The sequence below is a fragment of the Rhinopithecus bieti genome, unplaced genomic scaffold (genome assembly GCF_001698545.2).
Source record: "Rhinopithecus bieti isolate Rb0 unplaced genomic scaffold, ASM169854v2 scaffold_42565, whole genome shotgun sequence".
In the NCBI taxonomy this organism is placed as follows: Eukaryota; Metazoa; Chordata; class Mammalia; order Primates; family Cercopithecidae; genus Rhinopithecus; species Rhinopithecus bieti.
In genome coordinates, this window is record NW_016818029.1 from 842,652 (window position 1) to 868,199 (window position 25,548).

A 25,548-nucleotide genomic window follows, 5' to 3' on the forward strand; every position below is an offset into this window, starting at 1 on the left:
ATGTTAAAATCCTAGGAAAATAAGCTGTTTTGCAATCTACTTTAGCAAATATGCTGCTACCTATGACACACAAGACAAAAATCTAACATTTCCTAATATGATACAGCTCAAAGGCCTTTCAAGATCATATTCGGGAAGTTTCGATATTGTCTTGTGGGTCACAGGTAGCCACTGAAAAATTGACAAAGAATGGCAGTATATTTGCATTTCAGATCATTCATTCTGGTGGAATGAAGGCAGGCTTGGAGAGGGAAGAGACTGGAGGTTGGGAGCCCGTTGTAATACATGAGGCAAATTTCAAGGACCTCTACTGTGAGGAGGGAGAAAAGAAACGGAGTGAGTTATAGATAGGTGGGTGAAGTGCCTGAGTGAGCCAGAGGGAAGTAGCTCCTTGATAATTCAGAGTTCTGGCTCAAACAAATGAGTACATTTGGTATTTGTGGTGCTATTTATTATTACACATTTCATTCATCTATGAATTTTTTAGAGACTGCCATAGTGCTTGGCTCACACTCAAGAGTTCATGAGTTTACAGAACAAACCAACACTGTTCATTTGGGATTCTTTTAAAATCACTGCTCATTCGCTGAGTTAATTTTTGCCTCTGCAGACATTCTGTTATGTCAGCATCACCACATGACCTACTTACTACTCACCATTGTTCCAGTTTAACTACTTCAAGTGAAAAGTTACTGAATTGGCAGTACCACATTGGGCAAAGTCTACTTCAATCAGTCTCTCCAAAATTCCTGAGGCCGTGGGTGTAAAGTCTCAGTTCTCTGAAATCCTGACCTACATCACAAGGGTTACTGAAGATTTTCCTTGTTTCCAGGATCTCTACAGTGGATTAATTGGCCCCCTGATTGTTTGTCGAAGACATTACTTGAAAGTATTCAATCCCAGAAAGAAACTGGAATTTGCCCTTCTGTTTCTAGTTTTTGATGAGAATGAATCTTGGTACTTAGATGATAACATCAAAACATACTCTGATCACCCCGAAAAAGTAAACAAAGATGATGAGGAATTCATAGAAAGCAATAAAATGCATGGTATGTTACATTATTCTAAAAGAATTTTTCTACTTTTTTATCATTTTCTCTTTCAAATAAAATTATTTTGGAGACTATTCATTTGTTTTGTCTTAAAATAAACCACTTCTGCTTCACTTTGTATGTGAGGTAGAATTCTGTTCACAACAAAAGGGGATTATGCTCAAAATCTTTTGCTAATTTATTTTCCAATTCCAAAATCTCATTTCCTTTGAAATAATCCACAATTAAGATTAAGACTTTTGGTGCAAAGTGCCTAGAAAAGCAGTGTATGATATTATTCACTTTAAAGTATTGATTTCCCTCATTTGTAGTAAAATAAGTCCTATAACATCAAAAAGATTCTTTACATTAACCTAATAATCATATTTTCTTTGAAATAGCCATTGGTTTAAAATATCCTGAAAAGTAACATAAAACCATATGCTTTCCCTAGCTATTAATGGAAGAGTGTTTGGAAACCTACAAGGCCTCACAATGCACGTGGGAGATGAAGTCAACTGGTATCTGATGGGAATGGGCAATGAAATAGACTTACACACTGTACATTTTCATGGCCATAGTTTCCAATACAAGGTAAGAGCTATCCATGGCAATTACTCTTGCTCTGTTTGAAAATGTTTTAATACAAGTGAAGAAAACATTTCCTCAGAGAGACTTATGAAAAATTAAAAGCTGCAAAGAGTATAGCTGGTGCTTCCTATCCGTGGATTCCCCATCCAGGATTCAATCATGGATTGAAAATACCTAGGAAAAAATTCTGCAAAATTCCAAAAAGCAAAACTTGAATTTGCTGCACTGAGTACTATGTGGAATCCATGGAAATGAAATGATTTGTAGGCATTGTATTAGGTACTATAATAATCTAGAGATGATTTAAAGTATATAGAAGGATGTGCGTAAGTTATATGGAAAATGCCATTTGATATAAGGGATTTGAGCATCCATGGACTTCGGTATGGGGGCATTCCTGAAACCAATCCTCCATAGATACTGAGGGATGACTATATAAGGCACAGCAATTTCAACGGACACACCAGCCTCTGTTACACCTTGAGCTCTTCCTGGGATTTGGATTTTTAACTGAATTTTCATGGAGTTCTGCTCACAGATTCCTGATTAAGGCAACTGAGTGGAATTGCTAACAAAGAGGGTAGGAATGTTCACATAATGATGGATAAGAGTAGAGACCACAAGACTTTATTATAACCCTTGCCCTGCCTGTTCTAAGTTCTGTATCTTAAATGGTTTGAGGTGAGCAAGATTAGTTAGGTGACAAGCAACTTGGTCTGTACATCTCAGTCTTACTTCTGCTCTTTCTCAGTACTGATTTCAGCAGAAGCCAGTGGCCCTCCTGGAAATGCTTTTTCCTTATGCTTTGGGCTAATTTAGAAAATGCAGAAGTTAACAAAAAGCATACTGCAGAAAGCCTGTTTTGTTATCTGCATTTTGTTTTACATAGATATATTGTATTCTTAGAGGGCTTTCAATTCTATCCTTGTAGAAACAGACTATTAGCACCCAACTATTGTTTCCAGTTGAGACTCCCTGAAGTGCCTCTGGTTTTTGTCTTTTTCATCAGCCTCCTTTTCTGCTTCCTTTATTATTTACCTTGACTTAAAGCTTCACAGACAAGCTAGAATAGATTCGGCAAAAGTGAGGCTAGGGCTGAAATGGGGCCACAGCTGAGTTCCTTTTGTGTAGCTTAAGTGCTATGACAAACAGGCAAACCAGAATCAAGGTATAGGAGGTTTGTGGGTAGTCCTGATTGATGAATTCATTCTCATCACATCTTCACACCCACTTGATGTGGATATCAAAGACTTAGTAAGAAGACAAAAACCACATTTTACCGTTTGTATTAAACACAGAAACGAGCTCAATTTTTTAAAAACAGATTTATCCATTTTTTCAATATCCTTGAGCTGACCATTAACAAATGACATGAGTGAACTCTCATATACAATATTATACATTATTTGTCATTTTTCTAATTAAGCACAGGGGCGTTTATAGTTCTGATGTCTTTGACATTTTCCCTGGAACATACCAAACCCTAGAAATGTTTCCAAGAGCACCTGGAATCTGGTTACTCCACTGCCATGTGACTGACCACATTCATGCTGGAATGGAAACCACTTACACTGTTCTACAAAATGAAGGTGAATATCCAGGTAGTAATTCTCGAAGCCATATATAAAAGATATAATTAAAGGAACTACTTTCCTAAATACTTCCCCCAATATGAAGCATCAATATGAAGCATTTGTGAATCTGCTCCACTGATTTCTTCCTTCTCTACCTCCAAACAGGATTTTTTTCCTGCTAAATGGTGAGGGATACTGCTCATTTCCTGACAGCCAGAGCTTGTAACAGCACCAGTCATTTCTAAGTTAATACAAATGTGTAATTATACCTAAAGCTGATATAAGGGAAGAGTCATGTTATTTACCAAGAAACAAACCACTATTTACATATGACACATTTAAAATCTAATTTCTTTCTTAATAAAAAAACATTTTTTTTTCTAGATGGCACCTCCATGTAAAAGAAGCCCAAGACAATCCCAAATAATGTAATTTCAAATAGGCAGTGTCTTTCTGTGCTTCCAAGGGAAAGGAGGAACCTTACTGATTATTGTTTGTGAAAGATCCAGGGAAGAAACAAAATTTACATGCACTGCTCCCCAACCCCTGCAATAACCCTCCCCATGTGTAGGTACACACACACACTCACACACTCTCACACACACACACAACTTAAAATGGAGAAAAATGAAGTTTTTTTTTTTGTAGGATTCCTGCACTGTGGCTGCAGGTTTTGGTCTTTCCTGGGTCTTTCGAGTTGAAGATTGTTGTAATTGGAAATGGTAAACCCAAAAGGAGGAAATTATGTAAAGAAAACCAATCTATGTCTTTCCTCCCTAAAATGGGGAAAAAAGGGAACATACAAATAAAGAAAATATAAATGTAAATATATTTCAAGATTTAAAAAGCTCTGAAGGGTTAACCTTTAGTGTAAATGAAAAGTTTTAATTTCTACTCCTGGGTCTTACACTAACAACTTATATCATGAAAAACTATTTACATTAATGCCCTTTTTATTAGAGCAGTCACTGATAACACTAGAATATCAAAGACTCTGACAAGCCACTAAATTTAATGCCAATACCTTGAACAAGGTGAAGAGAGCCAAATATGATGAGAAAGAAAACTTTAGTCTTTAAATAACACTAGTAAACCATGTGGTTACATGTGGTTGCATGTAAACCACACAAAAGGATACTCTTGCTCAGAAAAATAATGGTGAGTAAGTAACATGGAGGTATTTGGGGAATTCATGTGTGCAAATGCCTGGCATGCAGAGTATGGTACTACAGGGTAACCCTACACACACAGCCACAGAGAAGATTCCTCCTGTGTATAACAACCGTGAAAGAAGAGGGAGATTACTGCTTGGTTAAGAAAGTTGAGATAGTTTTTAAAGCTATAGGACAAATTACAGAACAAATAGCAAATATGAAGGAAAAATCAACACTGGATAAAGAATTAAAGAGAAATTTGACTTTTGCAAAGAGAAAAAGTATTGCATGAGACTGAAAGAAGCAGACTGAATAAAAAAAGATAGTTTGAACTATCTTTGGCCCATAAAATCAGTAGCTAAGTTTATCAGTCTGAATCATCTTTAAATAAGTCCAATAAAGCTTTGAGCAAGTTTACATTAATTATGAGCCTTAGAAAAGTCTGCTTAGCTTTAAATTTCTTACAGGCAGGGACTATGTATTCTGTATTTCTAGCTAAGTACCCAAATCCAATACAATAGTTTGCTTATTGAATATATAACAACATATTAATTCAATGAAGAGAAACTTTTAAAACTATTTTTAACATAATTTCAGATTCCCATATACCTTTCACCCAGATTCCCTAAATGTTAACGATTTGTGTAGCCACATTGGCTTTCTCATTCTTTTTCCTGTCTCCTTCTCATGCTCACCCTCTGTATGTATACACACAGACATGTATAGACACATACAACCATCTTTCCTAAAAACAAGAATATTCTTGTACATGACCACAATACAATGATCAAAATCAGAAAAGTAACAATGATTTAAAAACTAGAGATCTTCTTCCAACATCACTAATAATCCTACTCATGTTCTTTATAGAAAAAGAAAATCCCAGATCATGTACTGCATTGTTGGCATGTCTTTTAAGTCTCCCTTACTCTGAATAGTTCCTTAATATAGGGCAGCAACTTTGTAGAATGTCCTTCAATTTGAGTTTATCTAATGTTTCCTCATGATTAGATTTAGGCTATGCACTTTTGGCAAGACTATCATGGCATGATGTTGTGTTTTTCTTAGTACACCATATCAGGAGGCACAAGATATTGATCGGTTCCCTTACTCGTTAACTTCAAGCTTTGGTTAAGGTGGTGTCTGCCAGGTGTCTCCATTGTAAAGTTATTCATCTTCCCTCTACAATTAATAAAGATCTTGTAGGGAGGAAAGTAATCTTTCTTTAAATAAAGCAGCAATAGAATGAGAGATTTTTAAACATATAAAAAATAGAAAAATATAAATGAATCAGGAATAAAGTAACATTAAAAAATTAGAATACATTTAAAGAACCATCTACTAATTTTTTAACCATATTACTATTTTTAATAATGGTCTTAAAATTTCTTTTTCTATAGACACCAAGTCTGGCTGAATGAAATAAATTGGTGATAAGTGGAAAAAAAGAGAAAAACCAATGATTCATAACAGTGTATGTGAAAGTGTAAAATAGAATGTTACTTTGGAATGACTATAAACATTAAAAGAAGACTGAAAACATACAACTTCGTGCATTTGTGGGGGAAAACTATTAATTTTTTGCAAATGGAAAGATCAACAGACTATATAATGATACATGACTGACACTTGTACATTAGTTAATAAAATGGATTCATATAGTCTAATCATATCACCACTATTAGGGTTGTATAAAACTGCATTTTAAAAAAGATCTATGACCAGATATTCTCCTGGGTGCTCCTCAAAGGAACACTATTAAGGTTCATTGAAACATTTTCAATCATTGCCTTCCCATTGATCCTTCTAACATGCCATTGACATGACACCTAATATTCAGAGGGAATGGGCAAGGTATGAGGGAAAGAAATAAAAATAAAATAAATAAAATAGAATGACGCAAATCTGAGTTTTGTGAACCCTTGAAGAGATGGTCTAAAGGACATTATCTGGAACGTCCAACTCTGAAAAGCAGAGTTGAGAGACAATTCTATACATCAAATCCTGGTAAGGATAAACATTGCCATTAGAAGAAAAGCTTCAAAATACACCTGTGGCAGACGTCACGTGAGTAGAATTTCTGCCCAGCCTTAACTGCATTCAGAGGATAATATCAATGAACTAAACTTGAACTAAAAATTTTTTAAACAAGAAGTTATAAATAAAGACACATGGTTGTGAACACAATGATATATTTATTTATTTTCACATACACGCTAGCTAAAACAGCAAGAGTACACATCAACAAAAAATGGAAACAAGGCTTTGGCTGAAAAAAGCATGCATTTGACAAATAATGTTAATAGCTAGACAAGAAGAAAGTTAGCTCTGTAAACTTCTTCATTTGATTCAGAGAAACAGAGCATGAGTTTCTTAAAGTAACGAGAAAAGGAACAAAGAAAAATGAGGTTTGAAATTTTTTACCATGGCAAAACATTAACATCTTTCTCAAAAACATAGAGAAATCTGGAAAAATCAAGAAGATAAAATTCTGGACCAGTTAGTGACATTCTTTCAAGCATACTTGCAAAATGTCTCCTTAAAGTGTTCTTGGGATGAAAATGATTGTCATGTCTCCAACAACAGTGAACTGATGTTGTTTCTTGGAATAAAAGTCAATCCCCACCTTAAAAAATATATGGCTTCTCCGAGGAATTCTTATGTCTTAAAGACTTTTTATATTCTAGACAATTAAATTGATCGAGGTCATAAGTTAAGAAATGAATAGTTACCACTACAGGGTAAGGTAAGCAGTCTGAAAACATCTGCATCATAAATGTGTGTGTGTGTGTGTGTGTGTGATATATATAAAGTCAAAAACTCCTCTACTTGTACTTTGGCATTCAATTTCTAGAAATTCAGTCTCAAATGCCATTACGGTATTTTTCAAATGACACCTTTAAGTCAATGATTTCTTTCGACTGCAATAGAGAAGATATGGCAAGAAAAATGCTGCAGTACCATCTTCTGGGAGAACATTCATGAAATCCTTCAGTTCTAGTTCCACAGCAACAATTGACAATGTTTCTGTTTGTAGAAAAGAATATGTGAATTAGAACTGAAACTCTGTCTTTCATTCAATCTATTTTTTTTTTTTTTTTTGAGACAGAGTCTCGCTCTGTCGCCCGGGCTGGAGCGCAGTGGCCGGATCTCAGCTCACTGCAAGCTCCGCCTCCCGGGTTTACGCCATTCTCCTGCCTCGGCCTCCCGAGTAGCTGGGACTACAGGCACCCGCCACCTCGCCCGGCTAGTTTTTTTGTATTTTTTAGTACAGCCGGGGTTTCACCGTGTTAGCCAGGATGGTCTCGATCTCCTGACCTCGTGATCTGCCCGTCTCGGCCTCCCAAAGTGCTGGGATTACAGGCTTGCGCCACCGCGCCCGGCCCATTCAATCTATTCTTACTTAACCAACCAATTAGAAGCCAGTTCAGGCTGGGCGCAGTGGCTCACGCCTGTAATCCCAGCCCAGGGGGCTGAGGTGGGCGGATCATGAGGTCAGGAGTTTGAGACCAGCCTGGCCAACATGGTGAAACCCTGTCTCTACTAAAAATACAAAAAAATTAGCCGGGCATGGACCTGTAATCCTAGCTACTGAGGAGGCTGAGGTAGGAGAACTGCTTGAACCCATGAGGCAGAAGTTGCAGTGAGCTGAGGTCGCGCCACTGCACTCCAGCCTGGGTGACAGAGCAAGACTGCATCTCAGGGAGAAAAAAAAGAAGCTAGTTCAGATAACAAAATGTTATAACTTCAAAGAAAAAAATCAATCTCTTAAATCCATAGACTTCTTTATGCTTGTAACTTATTTTTCCTTACTAGAATCCTTTGAAGTTTATTTTATATCAGCCACATGAAATTTGGATTTATTATTTCATTGCTGAATTACTCTATTATTTTGCAATCGATTTCTACTGTCCTCTAAAGAAAAGTACAATCATTTAAATACTTTTTTTTAAAGCTAAGTCTATACTGAAGCTAATTTATAAAGATTGTTTGATAGGATAACACCAATGTTTTCCCAAATTAGTTCCTATTGAAACATTTCATGTTGTTAATAAGCAAAAATCTGTTTTCACGACCATTTACTTCTTTTTTCCCCAAACTGCAATAGTGCTCTAATGAACATTTTTTTTTTTTTTTTTTTTTTTTTTTGAGACGGAGTCTCTCTCTGTCACCAGGCTTGAGTGCAGTGGCATGATCTCAGCTCACTGCAACCTCTGCCCCCTGGGTCCAAGAGATTCTCCTACCTCAGCCTCCCGAGTAGCTGGGACTAAAGGTGTGCACCACCACACCTAGTTAATTTTTGTATTTTTAGTAGAGATGGGGTTTCACCATGTTGGCCAGGATGGTCTCGATCTCTTGACCTCATGATCCGCCCACCTTGGCCTCCCAAAATGCTGGGATTACAGGCATAAGTCACTGTGCCCAGCCCCAATGAACATTTTTAATATTAAGGAATGTAACATACATTAAAAAAAAATGCAACTTTATGATTCTCCTGCTTCTTAATAGATACATGCTGCCCTCTCCTGGAATAGAAGGGTAAAAGTTATGAACAATGTTCCCAATAAACATCCACTTGGTCTTACATCTTCTATCCACATGTCAGTGCCATTCCCTGTGTGATCGTTGCATGCCCGTCACTTACTCTATTTGCAGAGTAAGTGAAATATAAGATCCATTCCAAAGTCATCCATCCAATATGCAGCAAGCTAAATTTTTCTTTATACAAAAGAATGAACTGCCTTTGTTGCTAAAGAGTTAATGAATAAAGCAGCAATGGTTTATAGAAAAGACTCCTAGTTCTGTAATTCAGAGAGACTTGGGAAGAGATCCAGACTCTTCCACCTACTCACTGACTGGCTTTAAGAAAGTCACTTCATCTCCCAATCCTAGGTTCCTCATTTATAATGTAGTTGTACTGTTTGCTAGCTTCCACAGTTCCTGTGAAAATTCAGCTAAAATACAATGATGCAAATCTGACATAAAATCAGACCTTAATAAATAGCAACTACTAACTAGCTTGCAAAATATATGTGAAAAATATGAATTATTGATGTTCTCCTATCAAAGCAGTTTACTTACCTAAATGTGGAACCTGTAAGTAGTATCTCAGAAACAAAAAAATTAAGTTGGAGGGCTAGTGTGGAGTTGCTATAGAGTCAACAAAAATCTCACCACTTCCCAATTCTCCTCTTCTCCCAAATAAGGGGGGGATAATACAGGTTATCACTCCAAGAACAAGGTCAATATCTTAAATTCATAGAGTACTTTAAAAATTAATAAAGTACTTTCATATATAACTTCTCTTTAATTCCTTCTAGAATCCTTTGAGGTTTTTATTTAATCCAAGCCCCATCCCAAACAGGGTAAACTAATGGGTATTAGCCCTGATTTAGAGTTGGGAAAATTGAGGTTAAGAGAAGGTTAAAATTACTTGCTCTACTCCACTCACCAGCTACCTAAATCTACAAGTTACATATAAATGATCTATCGAAATGTAAACCTGTACCCTTAAAATCCTCCAGCATGTCTAGAAACTATTTGTCAAAGGTTGAAGATAGTTATTTCTGGATGGTGGATTTTATTTTTAAATTTAATGTTTGTAATTTACTACAGTACCAGAATTTTAAAAAATAAGCATGGTTCATTACAAAAACAGTACTGAATATTTCCTTAAAACAAACAACCAATCCACTAACCCCTGTTTTAATGGTTCTACATTAGTGTGGTAGCTGTCAACCAGGAAAATTTTGTCCCACAGGGGACATCTGGCAACATCTGGAGACATTTTTGCTTGTCGTAACTGGGGCAGTAGTATTGACATCTAATGAGTAGAGACCAGGGATACTGTTTAATATCCTAAAATGCACAGGGGAAACCCCTATGCACATGGACAATTATCTCGTCCAAAATGTCAACAGTGCCAAGGTTGAGAAATGCTGTATTACAGAGATAAGAAATCCAAACTCCTAAGCATGTAAGTCCCTGAGCTCCATCTACAACCTCACCTTCTTGTAATTTTGCCTAACATTTAACTTTTGATTCAGTCCTGAACTTCTCATTTAGTCTCATGACACTAGAAAACTGGCTTGCGCTAGCACACTTCTAAGTAGCACACCTAGAACTCAGTTCCAATTCTCCAGATCCCAATACAGGGCTATTCTCAGTGTACAGGTGTTAAGAAAACGCCCTTCTGTGAAATAAACATTAAGTTCTTTAGCTGTCTCTGTTTCTAATCAATGAACAGTTACAGAATGCTTCCTATAGGAGAGGCATATTGTGGGTGAGGAAAGTGTAACCATGAAAAATGAATAAAACACTATGCCAGCTCTTGAGGTATTACAGTCTAATAAAGGTAAATCACACATGGCACTTAGTCTCATTAGCAATACACACACACACACGTATGCACACAAATGTATTCTGAAGACACAGAAAAATGTAACATTTGGAGGAATGATTATGGGTGAGTTGGGGTGGAGTGTGTGGATGTGGATCAGAAAAGGATGAAGAGTCTTCTGATTAAGATAATGATGATGCTGAGATGTAAAGATGCGGGATGTCTGTACTGGAAAGTGCTCCACCAACACAAACAGTCAGTGATAAATTATGTAAAGGGTATGCAAGTAGGGCAAAGCAATCAGACACCTGACACTTCCATCTTCTGAAAACCTAAAGCAATCAGGGAGATGGGTAGGACTGAGAATAAAGTCACCCCTTTCCCTTCCCAATCACAAGCATACAGCTTTAATTAAAGGGAGATCTTCAGAAAAATAATCTGCAATGGCCACTAGGCCTTACATTTTAAAAATCATTGCCTCGGCCTTACATTTTAAAAATCAACTGTCTTGGCTAGAAAACACAATTTCAACACTGTCAATTTCTAATATTTTATGTGCTCTGCAATCGATATACCCATACCCTTTGTCATCAGGAAAGCAATTCACTAATTATATTAATGCACAGCAGTATAGAAACGGATTACATATCTATCAAGATTTATGATTACGAATTATGAAAATTCCAATAACTACTATGCTGTAAAATACTGTACAATCTAGATACTCAACTTTTAAATCCTTGAGGTTGTTATTCATGAATACTTGCTTATAATTATATTTAACAGTAATGATCTTAATTTCCTACATGAAGTAAATTAAGTACTCTGATCATTGATAAAATGTGTAATTGCCTTAATGACTACTCACATTTTAAAACATTGATGCTGTCATTTTCTATGACTGTGATAATTTGTTAAGTGTTTGAAAGGATTAAGTTAAAAGAACATAGTTCTGTGACTAGGGGATAAATGAATACCAAATGTTAAGGGGAGGGTACGTGAATGCTGAAAACAAGCTCCCCAGACGGTTCTGAAAGGCCCTCAGTCTCACTTGAGAATCACATGAAAATACTTGAGAAAGAAGGCTTCACCAAATTTAAAACTGAGATTCTTAAGTTTATAATCAAAAAAAAAAAAAAAAAAAAAAATCATTTTACCTTTTAATGATGACAGGTAGAGCTGATATTTCTCTCCACCACATTTTATTCTCTGACAAAGTTCAGGTAGCAGTTTTTTCCACCACAGAGTCTATCTTAGGAAAAAAAGAAAAAATTTTAGTTTGATGCATTTTATTCTCAGATTTCAAACAAGAATAAGAAGATTGTGCAGGAAAGCACAGGGCAAAAATACATCATTTTGTCTAAGGCAGCTAACTTTGTTATAACAGAAGTTGTATCAGCAGCCAGTCTTCTGCCTTAACTATAACATAAAAGTCAGGTTTGTAACTTGAAAACCCAGTAATACATATGTTGTACATATGTACATGGCTATTTTCAAGAAGTAACAGACATATCCCGTTATCTCTTATGTGGCAAGAAGGAAGGAATGAAGAAAAAAAGAACCAAGGTCCAAAATTATTCTAATTTCTAAACTAAAAACCGTATGGCAGGGAAAACATTTTCCCTTCATACACTGTTCCCAAATATTCAGGTAATCAACTACTTTATCTTCAAACAAAAGATTTTTAATGATGATAATATACCATCTCCATATATTTAACAGCATTTAATAGTACTCAAAACACATAACATTATTAAACATATATGCTCACTGGACCCACACAGCCCTGAGGTTGGATTAGCATAAATTGTCCCCGTTTTGCAGGAAAGGAAATGAGGTTATCAAATCTGATTATCACTGATCAAGCCTAAAAACATAATCTGAAAAAGCATACCCGGTTCTCTTCTTTCAATTCATGATTAGCATATGGAATGACTGCCTCTGGGCATCTCTCTAACAGTATGTCTATGCACTGTTCATACTCTTTCAAGCGTGTACGACACAGAACATGGACACTGAGGCCGGCAATAGTGTCTTCTGAAAGCGGTTCCAAGAACGGAATAATGGAAGCTATGTCAAATGAAGGACCACATATAAGAGACTATGAACAGAAAAGTGAAATGTTATGAAATGAGGCACCTCAAAAACTAAAACACAACATACAGAATTTAGTTTCTTAAGACTAAACACTCACTTGCCGAAAGTAAAATAGAAAGAATGCCATATTAGACTACATGCATGTGGTCCTTATTTAATAAATCTAAGTAAAGTATAATCTTGAAACTACCTCTAGTATAAAGATCTGTTTAATAGAAAGCAATCATTGTTAAATAACATTATCTTATTTGCTTTGTGTGGACTGCAAATTAAAACCAATGGACATTCTTTAGGACTCTATCCTAAGGGAATAATCAACATTGTGGTTAAAGATCTATGTCCAATGATGTTCACCACAAGAGTATTCACAATATTGAAAATTTGTAAGTAATCTATATGTTTAACAACAAAAGATAAGTAAACACATATGGTACACTCAGATAATGGAACATTACACAGCCATCAAAACTATGTTTTCAAAGGCTAGTTAATAAAAAAATGCTTATGATAAAATGAGTAAAAAAATTTCAGAATGAAATTATATTCTGAACATGATCAGTTTTATAAAATCTACATAGGTAAATGCACATACAGAAATACTGTCGGAAGAGCATGGCAATTTGAAACAGCACACAGGATGGGACAACAAAGCCTACTCTTTGTTTTCTTTACATCCCTTCCTGCATTTTCCAAATTTTCTATAATAAGCACGTGCTACATACATATGCAAAAATACAATTTAACACTTAATAAGATTAAAGCGATTGTTTAGAACTAGTCATTGTTATCAATACCACTCTGTCACAAGATGAATAACAGCGGGCAGTATTATCTCGGAATTTACAACTTCACCAACATTTACTTTAAGCAATTAAACTATATACACTACTTTTGATTCTACCACAAAAATAATCTCCACTTTCCCTTTCTCCAGGATAAAGATGAGATGGTCATATCCTAATTTTCTTGTCCCTGCCTCCTTTTTGCTACAGCATCTTCTGAGGCTCACAGGAGAATATGGAAAGTGATCTATCCAATCACAGTCAGTGTGATTATTTTATTCCAAATATCTACCAAGGAATGACCAGGAGAATAAGGTTGGTCCCTTCCTGCAAGTTTAATAAATTATTCATGTGAATAATTTCCTGACAATCAGATGGCAGAGATGAAATAAGGTTGATAATCTCTCACTCAAAGTGTCTTCCAACATGGAAGAAAAGAGATTATCTCTCTATCTAACTCTTGACTAATCCAGATAATGGGGAGGGAGTGGGGCAGTAGGAAGGAGCAAGGCATGTGTACCAAATTATGACTAAAAAAAAAACTAGTCATAACTTCAACTACCCATGAACTTTTACTTAGTTTTATCCATGTAATCAGGAAGTTCGAAAATAAGGCCAGGTGCAGTGGCTCACACCTGTAATCCCAGAACTTTGGGAAGTCGAGATGGGAGGATCACTTGAGCCCAGGAGTTCGAGGTTACAGTGAGCCATGATTGCCACTGCACTCTAATTTGGGCAAAAGAGTGAGACTCTGTATCTTCAAAAAAAAATTATAAAAGTTTAGGCAGATTATGTTTCTCCTTCAATAGCAAAGATTTTGCTATTTAATAGCAAAGATTTTGCTATTTAATAGCAAAGATTTTCCACCTTTAATAGCAAAGATTTTCCTTTTAAAATATTTTGAAACAAATTTTAAAAGATCACTGAATTATACTTTTTCAAGCAATGATTATAAATATGCTTTAAAGATTTATCAGGAAAATTTAATAGCACTTATTCCAATTACAATTTTAAATATGTAATTAGTGTATATGTTCTAGGAAGGCAAAGTTCCACTGTCTTGTCCAATGCTCCCCATAACATCTACAGCACATGCTCAAGCAATATTTGTGAGGTGAACAAAATCTGAGGCTAGGCCCTCAGAAGGCTTTGTATCACAATGGTACTAGAGACAAGAGACAAGAAGAATCTTCTTTTGTTATTTTTTAAAGAAGCACATAAATAATGCCATCTCTGGGAACACCACAGCCCCACCTGAAGGCTGAGTCTAAGCAGTATGGCCTCTTCAGCTTCCCTCCTCTAAGTCCCATTCCCAATTTGATATTAAGTAACAACTACACTTACATCAGTTCCCATAGTGTAAATGAGGCATTGCAAATTCAAAAGCCTATAGAGGCCAATCAAATGATGAAGATGCATGAGGGCAGCTGGGATAAGGAAAACAGACACTCAGCATTTGGGTCAGGATGCCACAAAGATGATAACTGTGCAGGAGGACAGTGTGAGCACTGCCCAAGGAGGGGCTCCGGGTCAGTCCCAACCCTCAGGTCAGAAGCAATGAGGACCTTGGGTTAACAGAGCTGCTAAATTTTTCAATAGTGACTTGAAACTCAGAATTCTTAACAGGAAATCTTAATTTTTGTATGTTAGCACCTACACTGGGAAGACCAAAGAAAATAGATGTGGGAATTATATTCGGTCTTTGGGCCACTCAACTGCATTAAATAAAATCATATGCTCATGTGGCCCAGCCTGATCCACCAAAAATGTGGACTTTAATTCTCACTGACAGCCAAAACACTGCTGCAGTCAGAATTATTAAAGGATGATCCACATTCTCTAATCATCCCCTTCATTTCTGAAAAATCCTTTTCAGGAGCTGGATAAACTGACTACTTTGACCTGTTTCTTATAAGAGAAATAGCAGTGCCTGGCTTGGGTGAGAGGCCTAAAATGTGTAAGTCAACACTAACAAAAACAAACTACATCAATAAAAACACCACTAAACATTTGCCACACTTTCATTTCACAAAGTGTTTTCAAGCGCATCCTGAAAATGAGGAAATCAGCCAGGAGACTTGGTGAAGTTTGTCCATCCACCTGCAATGAAACCAGCCACTCAGCACAGGTGTCCCATCCATCATCAGTTTCAGGCAGAGGCAGGAATTCCCTCCAAGTCTCCTGAGTATGCCTAACTATGGATTTTGCCCCTCAAAATTCTACATTCTAGATTAACAGGACACCTGGGGTCTCAGCAAATTTAATCTTACACTATATTGTAATATGCATTTTCATAAGAAAAGAAAAGGAGGTATTTTTACTTACCTGTAATTTTGAAAGATCTTCTGTATAATTTTATCCGCTAATGAATCAGATGATATTAAGATGTGAACCCATGGATAAATTAAGCCATAATGACTACAGGCATTTATCTAAAACATAAAAGAATTTCTCATAAACAAAATATAACAACAAAAGCTTGCTTATCCATTCCACGAAGAGCAAGCAATCATTAATTCTCTGCCATGTCATAGAATTAGGTATACACTTTCCTGGGAATGGGAAGGACAGTTTTTAAGAATGTATTCCCCTGGAAACTATTTCAGTCTTGCTTGCTTCTACACTAAATATTTCCATATATTTTAAAATGTAAATACTCCAAACACGCACTTTCTAGCAAAAAGAACAATACTGCATTTAAGCCAATTATACCTAGTAAGAATACTGGAACTAATTTTTATTAATACTACTTTCTTTAGAAGGCAAAATATCTTTCATAAATTCTCAAGACAATTCCCAAGAAGCCTTGCTTACTCAAGAAGCTGGTAACTTTTCCACTTAGCCCTCCATTAGCCATGGCTAATGAGCTGTGAGAGAAATGAGCTGTGAGAGAAATGGGCTGGGAGCAAGAAGGGTAGCAAGAAGGGTAGAAAGAGTTATGACTGGCTGCCTCAAGTGCCACAGAACAGCTCCTTTATGTGAAACAGACAGGAAATGGGGGCTCACTAAGGAAGTCTCCCTCCCACAGCCTTCTGCAGTTCCTCTCCCACCAATGAGGTGTGCAGATGTCTTCTCTCTTATGTTCTATTTAATGATCCTCTGCTGAGGAAGGACAGATGTGATGTTCTGGAAGAAGTCCCTTTCTCCATGCTTTGGCAACTGAGCTACCACTTCAAGTAAGTGAGGGAAATTAATAAGTAGAGGACATTCTTTAGAGTACAAAATTATTTAAAATGTAGGCCACTTCAGTTATAGACAAATTTTAAGTGTATTTTTAACTCCTGAGTAAATAAGATACCTGGTAATAGAAAACTAGGTTATATTTTATAATAAGTTATTAAAATAAGAAGGTATGTTTTGTAATGGGCAATGCATAGGTTAAATTTAAGGTATTATTCCATTATCTTACCAGATCCTCCGACGTTCGCAATGGTGTGGTGTCAGGAGGCTGCCTCTTAGACAATCTCCAGATGTACTGTGATGTGAGCTTGAAAAAGAGTTCCTGAAGGACCACATCTGGGAGACATGCCACTAGCTGAGCTTCCCAAAAGTCTACCAAGAGCTGGGGAGTTGTATCTTCATCCTTAGCACAAAGCACCTTGAAAACAGTAAAAAAAGCCTCTATATATAGCAGACAAATATAGCACTGATAAAGCGACAGCTGGGCTGAATATCAAAGCATCACATGGGCCATGCAATTAATAATTTACCATTAGCATTAGTGCCATGGTGAAATAAAATTTACACATTTTTTAAAGGAAACAGATTCTAGGTTGTACAAATAAAGTTTCTTCAGATATAATCTTTTAATTAGTACTTTTATAACTGATTATGTATGTCTCTTTTTTCAATAAACAAACAAATGAAAAACTCACTTCTTTTATGCTGTCCCTCCCCACCACCAATTTAATGAGGCCATCCAGAAAAATCACATTTTCAAAGTGACAAACCTTAAAAAAGGAATCTGCTTCTTCAATTCCAATTTTGTTGTTCTTCTGCAAGCCCAGAACTGAAGCCACAAGCAATCCAGGCTGAGTCTCCTTCAAGTGAAGTGCAAGCTCAGTTGGAACAATCTGTCCCTTTCTCTGTTGAATCAATAGCCGAGGTTCCAGAATGAAGCCACATACCAACTTCATCTTCAGATAAGAAAGAAATTTAGGAACAAAAGGTACATTGTATTTAGATTGTCAACCTTAGAAATACTAAACATGCTAGTGCATTCACAATGCATGGTTAAGCTATTAATAATTTAATCACAATGTTTTCTTTGACTATAAAGGCTAGTTCTTACCCAAAGAAGGACACCACTGACTGTCTTACAGAAGTTACTAACATTTCACTAAGCATCAAGGTGTCCTATTTTTTGTAGAGAGCTTTATATTTAGGTCTACTTGATTTGAAAATGCAGTCAATTTTCTGTCTCTGTGGGTTTCACATCCATGGATTCAACCAACCACAGATCACAAATATTCGGGATGGCTGAACGCAGTAGCTCATGCCTGTAATCCCAGCACTTTGGAAGGCCGAGGAGGGCAGATCACTTGAGATCAGGAGTTCAAGACCACCTTGGCTAACATGGTAAAACCCCGTCTCTACTAAAAATACAAAAATTAGCCAAGCACGGTGGTGCACACCTGTAATCCCAGCTACTTGGGAGGCTGAGGCAGGAGAATCACTTGAACCCAGGAGGTGGAGGTTGCAGTAAGCTGAGATCGCACCACTGCACTCCAGCCTGGGCCACAGAATGAGGCTCTGTCTCAAAAAAAAAAACAAACAAACAAACAAAAAAAAATGGCGGGGGGAAACTACCTCTGTTCTGAACATTTACAGATTTTTAAATTATTATTCTCTAAACAATTCAGTATTAACAACTATGTATACAGCAGTTGACATTATATTAGGTATTATAAGTAATAGAGATGATTTGAAGTATATTGGAGAAAGCAGATAGGTTATATGCAAATACTATGCCACTTTATACAAGCAACTTTAGCTTCTGTGGATTTTGGTAACTGTAGAAGGTTCTGAAACCATTCTCCTATAAATACCAAGCGATGACTAATATATCTTAAGTTTTTTCAAAATTATGAAAAGTCATTTTTCTAGAATTCTACTCTTCAAAACAGAAGACATCCCGATGTTGACTTGCTCTCCTCATCATAACAAAGCATGTCATTTGTACAGCGATAAAGCACTTATGTTCTTCCTTTTTTAGCAACCCAAGTCACACTGTGGGCTTTGGCCACAATCTGGCAAGAAAACAGTGCAGGAGCACAGGTTCTGAAGTCAGGCTGCCCAGTTCAATTCTGGTTCTACCACTTAATAGCTGTGTGATCCTGATGAGTTACTTAACCTCTCTGTCTTAATTCCCTCATTTGTATAATACTTAATTCCCTCATTTGTATAATACTCCTACCTTATAGCATTATTAAGAATTAAATAATATATGCAAGGAGCTGATAAATAATAAGTGTTCAATTACACTACCTCTTATGTTCTTCCCTTAAATGATTAACACCTTTGGTAGTGTCCCTAAATGACCTCTTTTCCAAGGGGAAGCCTGTGTTTCTTGGTAGAACATTCAAAAGTCCAATCCTCCATAAAGTTATCTGTGATTTTACCAAGTGGGGGTTATTTCTGCAACTACTAGACTTCTAAAGTCCATGGCTAATATGCCCTTTGCTGTTCTTAAACACATATTACTCTGTTCTTTTCCAGTGCACACACCATATCCCTGATGCCAGATCACATCATCCCCTCGGAGCAGAGCCAGTTCTTCAGTAACAAGCTCAGTGCTCTGAACACACCTGACACTAAGTTGAAGTCTTTGGATATCCACTGCTGTCATTTATCAGTCTTATTTCTTTTTCATTTGCCAGATTTGAAGTCCCATTTGGATCACTTTGTTTCTAATATTGTCTGTTTTCCATTACAACCAAGAACATATGAGCTAGAAAGAAGCCAGAAGACAGCTAAACACTTCAGGATTACCAGGTCCTATTTCAGCCTTCTGTTAGCACTGGGCAGGGCTCCATACCTCTGAATGGCTTTTCATTTCATTTCTGTGCATGTCAAGATCTCCCATTTTCAGAGCCACTGCTGCCTTGGTCAATGTCACTAAGATTGATGAAAACCCAGAAGTATCCAGCTTCCTTAGATAGCTCATGGCAGTTAAGGGATTAATATTCTTCATAGAAGGACTACAGAGAATATGGGGCACTTGCTTTGGCTCAGCCACATAAAACATCTGAACCACTTTTGCTGCTAATTCCTTTGGTGAGCACGAAGGAATAAAAGGAATAAAAGGTCAGTCAGTCAGAAGAAAGCAACAAAATCAGCAAAACGTGCAAAAAGCCAAGACACAAACATTCCAAGTAAGATAATACTACAGTATTATGTTCTAATTTTAAAAAGACAAAACTGATACTAATACAAGGGAGGCCTGAGATAACCTGAAGTGATCTCTTTGCTGATTATAATGAAGAAAAAACAATGAAAATATGTAACAGGTTATGACCAGCATTTCTAATTTCAACACTTCAGAAGAAGAAAATAAATATTGGATTGAATTACAATAAAAATCCATCATAAAAACCACTATTTAGTTCAAAATATGCCCAATTAAGTAAACTGTATGAGAAAATTTCACTTCAAAACCTTAGAACATTTGATACCACAATTTCTAACTTGGCATATTTGCATCCAACTATGTATGAAATACATGAGGGGTTATCTTTTCTTTTCTCTCTCTAAGACAGGGTTTTTCCATATTGCCCATGCTGGAATGCAGTGGTGTAACTGTGGTTCACTGCAGCCTCAAACTCCTGGGCTCAAGCGATCCTCCTGCCTCAGCCTCCTGAGTAGCTGGAACTACATACTGATGTATGCCATCAAGCCCAGCTAATTTTTTAATTTTCTGTAGAGATGGGGTCTTGCTATATTGCCTAGGCTGCTCTCAAACTTCTGGCCTCAAGTAATCCTCCCACCTCGACTTCCCAAAGTGTTGGAATTACAGATATTAGCCACGTGCCCGGCCCTAAAAATAATCCCTAATAATGTCTTAAGGTCACTGGCCTAAGGTCAGAGTTTTGTAAGTGAAGTTTTGGACACACGGAGTAAGGGATAATTAGGGTTGCGGGAAGGACTACAGATGAGAAGATGGAAGGCAAGGGCCGCATTCTGTGTAGCTCTTCTGAGGACATACTACTGTCACTGGCAGGTGTTGAGACTACAACAGACCACATGTCCCTGACTGTATAATGAGAAAGTATGAGAAGATTACCCATAAGTTCTTTTCCAAGCTATAATTCTGTCTTCATTAATGAAGAAAACGGCACACTACTTTTTTAGAAAAGAATATCAAAGAAGAAAATATTTGGAACCTGATTTCTAAACAGTACTACATAAAATAAACCACTAAAATGAAAAGTTAAAATAGATATAAAACAAAAAACTATAATCACTTCACTTAATTCTTCATCCAGGTTTTCATAAAGTGAATGATTAATGTAAAAGATTAATCCCCTCTCGTATTTCTGTAATCCATCCTCTACTGTCCAGTCCATGCGGGCCAGAACTTCAGCCATAGACAAACCAGACATCTTATAGTATGGCAAGGTGAGATGAGAATGCTGGGAGTCAAGCCTAAATGGAAGGAAATAAAAACCCTGAAATTTGTCATTTTTTTAAAGACAGAGTCTCACTATGTTGCCCAGACTGATCTCAAACTCCTGACCTCAAGTGATCATCCCACCTCAGCCTCCCAAAGTGCTAGGATTCCAGGTGTGAGCCACCATGCCTAGTCAAATTTGTAATTTTCAAACTTGGATATCTAACACATTCTATAATAGAATATATCATGCTTTCCAGAAGATATAAATTCCAAAATACTTTTCTACTGCCATTAGTAACTAAAACAAACTCCTAAGTTTTATTTTACAAACTTCTAATTAATGCAGTTTCTTTTGCCTGCTCATAATAGAAACAAAACAATTTAAGTTAATTCTAATATTCATGATCAGACTCTAAAATAATGGTGTTTATAGGAGGAAAAGTCTGTTTTATTAATTTTTAACCATTCATGTGGATCAAGTAAGTCTGAAAACAATCATATGCAAAACAATGTGTAAACATTACTCTCAAAAATAAGAACACTATTCATACTAGTGTCCCTTTCTGATATCATAAAAGCACTGACTACTAAGATCAAAATCATAGACTGTCCAACTGGCAGCTCTCCCTTAAGCTACAGACAATAAACTAGTCATACAGCTATGTCAGGGATTTTCAAAGCCTGAGAAAAATGTCAAAGTTCTAAGTTAAACAGTGGGAAAATCACAAACTTGAGACTTACTGCTCATCTTCTAAACTGTGACTCCTTGAGAGCAGGAAATGGGTCACATTCATTTTTGTATGTTTAAGCCTAGCACAGTATCTAACAGAGTATGTGCTCAATAAATGCTTGTGGAAGAAGTGAATAAATGAACCACCTCCCCATTTATCAGGTAACTACCCGAGATGGAAAAGCTAACAATTGTACCCAAAGTTCAAGATGGCTTCTGTAACAAGGTTTCAAGAGGTGTTACCCACCTGCTGTAACAGTCCCCAAGGTGCCCACAGCTTTCCTTAAATGCTTCCAGAAGCTCCGCCTTCTCTCCAGGTTCCAGCTGACTGGCATCCATCAGGGCAGCTCTTACTAACAGATGAGCCTCACTGAGAAGGTGAATGCAGCTCTGGGTTTTGACAGTCTTATAGGTATTGCTATAATCTATCTAAAACAAAAAAGACAAACACTAATGTTGCTGAAGAGAGACTCTCAAAAGTTCCTCAGTTCTTAAAATAATTTATATATTTTGTTAGTAAAGTTAACATTTGGATATATTAAACTCTAAAAGTAAACAAACTAGTTATTTACCATTCTGACAAGGGCTTAGCTGAATGGCTTTTTTCCCATCATCTATGAGCCAGTTTAATACATACATGATTATAAATAATACCTTGTTAAACAGCTCTAATCATTAGAGAGGTCCAAATAATATTGTAATACTAATAATACTGTAAACTTAGCAACAATTTTATCTCAATAAGACTAGTGAAGATACTAATATTTGAAATAGTTAAGCTTAAAAAAAATTGTGATTTAATTCTTTCTCAAATTTAGACTGAGTATTCTTCCCCTATTTTAGTTTCAGTTTGTAAGTTTAGGCTCTACTACATCTATTTCCATAACTCATAGAGAGCTCGTAAAAATTATCACTAGCTAATCTGACTCAATCAATATATTCAGACTCTAGCACTCAAATCACCTAAATGAAGACTTTCAATTAAGCAAGACTGAAAATACAGGGCACAGCTGACATAATAATTGGCATTAAATTATTGGCAGGGACAAATCAGGCAACACCTTGATCTGATGATCAAAATTAACATCACCAAAGAGGGGCAGATGAACAGCATGTGCCTCCAGATGTGATACCCTTAACACAAAAATCACCTATGCAATATTCTGGCTGAAAATGCATAATCTGAATCTAACCATTGAAAAAAAGAGCAAACCCTAAATAAGGAACACTCTCAAAAAAAAAGTAAAGGGGAAAACTGTATTTTTCAAAAATATCCATGTCATAAAATATAATGAAAGGCTATAGAAATATTCGAGATTCAAGGAGGCTAAAGAGACACACTATCTGATCCTAGACTGGGTCTTGAACTGGAGGAGGGGGAATGCTATTAAGCCATTGAGTCAGCTGACAGAATTAGACTATGAACAAACCAGATAAAGCACTGTGCCAATGTTAAATGTATGAAAACATACTACTGTATTGTGGTATGCAAGAGAGTATCCTGATTCTTAGAAAACATATGCTGAAGTACTTAGGGGCAAAAGACTGATGTATGCAGTTTACCTCCCAAAGAATCAGAAAACAGTGTATGTATATGTGTGTGCACAGAAAGCACAGAGTGCATAAGACAGAGAGAGAGAAGCAAATAGGGTAAAATGTTGACTGTGGAGAAATCTGTGTTGGGAATGGGAATATACAGAACATTCCTTTTTGAAGTCAAAAGAATCAGGGTCTTGCTGTGTCACCCAAGCTGGAATGCAGTGGTACGACCGTAGTTCATTGTAGCCTTGAACTCCTGGGCTCAAGTGATCTTCCCATCTTAGCTTCCCAAGTAGCTAGGACTACAAGCATGTGCCACCACAACTGGCTATTTTTTTTTTATTTTTTGTACAAATGGGACCTCATTATGTTACCCAGGCTAGTCTCGAACTCCTGGCCTCAAGCAACCCACCTGCCTCAGTCTCCCAAAGGGTTCAGAACAATATACTTATTCTTGTAACTTTTCTTTAAGTCTGAAATTATTCCAAATAAAGAGTAAAATAATTGCCAGGGATGAGTAGGAAGCTGTCACTTTTAGATCAGGAATAAGGATGCTCCCTCTGGGTCCCTCCCCCCAGGACAATGCTGCAGTAGCTGTAGTGCCCTGGGACAATCTGCTAACATTTCTAAATAAGAAGAGTGGGACAGGGATATACAATCCTAGATTTTTTTTCCCTCCATTTCTTAGCTATCTTTGCCAGGGTTCAAAGTTAAGGTCAAAGACTATGTTTAGATTGGCTAATCGATCTTCTTCGGAGAGTGGGTATGAATAAGGCAGTCTTATTCTAGTGAACGGAATTTCTACTGGTTCCTTGGATGTCAGAAGCTGTAAAAATGAAGACGCAGAGACAGACACACATTCCACTGTCAAACAGAGTCAGGAAGCTGAATGGCTGCAGCATCCTGAATGTATGATAATTAGAATCAATTTCTGATCATTAATTTCAGTCTAAATATCTACAAACAAGAATCAGAAGTTTGAAAAGAGTACCATCTCTTTGTACAGTTGCACTGGTGAGATCGTATTCACAATATACAAATTCCACCCAGCCTCAGCTACAGGAGGTATTTTGATCTTAACACTGGTATCTTTTCTAGAACTAAAAGCAAAACAAAGGACAATAATTTTAAAATGACATTATTAATAAATGGTAGTTGTAAATGGTAAATACTGGATATAAAATAACTATAAAATCATTTTCATTTACTATTTTCTTAAGTGATTAACTGTACACTCTATTTTTATGGAATATTAGTTCACAATACTACATAGGCTAACTGCAGTTAATATTCTGTAATTTTCATGTAATGATAAACCAACTGCTTCCAATTCACTCCACAAGTATTCTCAAATGAGCAATAAGTTCAAAGAACAGGCAAGTCCTATCAAAAGGAAAAGATCCTTGACTGCGTAAGTCCCCATGCCCAGGCTCATTTCTGCATTTGACTTTCACGAATCTAGCATGCCCTAAGCCACAAATCTAAGCAGAAGCAACATCATGGCTGCTGAGAATATGATGAAGACACATAAAACTGTTAAGTTTGCTTAAAGCACTATCTTATCTCTTGCTTTCATTACGTGATGCATTTTCTTTAGTGTATAATCTTTTAAAATTGTTTATCAAATGAATTAGAATTTTTAAAAGATCATTTAAAAAATTATATCAAATGTGCAAGACTACAAACTGCTTTTCCTCTCGCCAGAAAGCTTTTAGGATCAGTAAGCCCCAGACCACTCTGTGTACACTCAAAGTGATCAGTTACCAAAAGTCCCCCTCTGATTCCTGTTGAAGCAACAAAGCATAGCCACTAACAATTTGAAAATGTTATTTTTAACATGGATTTTTAAAATAAAATGTTTGATACGACATACACCATATGCTTCACTCCCTGAAGAGATTTCTTTCTTGATTAAATTTTCCTTAGCGAAATTAGATTGCATTCTCTACCACTAAGTAAGAAAACATCAAATAGAAGCATAACTAGTCTGGAATTAAGCATTCTATTCTAAACAGTGGGAAAGCAGAAACCTAACAGATAACAAGAGATGAATGTTATCAAAATACAACTTTATTTTCAGATAGATCGCATATCTATA

At 36.5% G+C, this 25,548-nt stretch overlaps 2 protein-coding genes and 1 long non-coding RNA gene across 4 annotated transcripts in view; 2 read left to right on the forward strand and 1 right to left on the reverse strand.

Annotated features, from left to right (window-relative positions):
- CP (ceruloplasmin) overlaps nucleotides 1-6,985 on the forward strand; it is a 57,208-nt gene extending 50,223 nt beyond the window's left edge. The window contains 4 exon segments of the mRNA XM_017856546.1: nucleotides 833-1,049; nucleotides 1,486-1,625; nucleotides 3,049-3,223; nucleotides 5,751-6,985. Coding sequence (XP_017712035.1) covers nucleotides 833-1,049; nucleotides 1,486-1,625; nucleotides 3,049-3,223; nucleotides 5,751-5,767 — 549 coding nt within the window. The 3' untranslated portion in view covers nucleotides 5,768-6,985.
- HPS3 (HPS3 biogenesis of lysosomal organelles complex 2 subunit 1) overlaps nucleotides 6,530-25,548 on the reverse strand; it is a 45,015-nt gene continuing 25,996 nt past the window's right edge. Inside the window, 11 exon segments of the mRNA XM_017856547.1 lie at nucleotides 6,530-7,377; nucleotides 11,848-11,938; nucleotides 12,585-12,791; nucleotides 15,895-15,926; nucleotides 15,929-16,001; nucleotides 16,979-17,167; nucleotides 17,520-17,705; nucleotides 19,607-19,840; nucleotides 21,033-21,213; nucleotides 22,159-22,340; nucleotides 24,442-24,550. Coding sequence (XP_017712036.1) covers nucleotides 7,250-7,377; nucleotides 11,848-11,938; nucleotides 12,585-12,791; nucleotides 15,895-15,926; nucleotides 15,929-16,001; nucleotides 16,979-17,167; nucleotides 17,520-17,705; nucleotides 19,607-19,840; nucleotides 21,033-21,213; nucleotides 22,159-22,340; nucleotides 24,442-24,550 — 1,612 coding nt within the window. The 3' untranslated portion in view covers nucleotides 6,530-7,249.
- Nucleotides 12,815-17,443, forward strand: LOC108518291 (uncharacterized). Of its 2 annotated transcripts, XR_001882340.1 has the most exons (3): nucleotides 12,815-13,884; nucleotides 15,446-15,526; nucleotides 16,982-17,439. It is a non-coding gene; the product is annotated as an uncharacterized LOC108518291 (long non-coding RNA). The 2 variants fall into 2 exon arrangements; XR_001882339.1 differs by lacking the exon at nucleotides 15,446-15,526 and having other exon boundaries at nucleotides 16,982-17,443.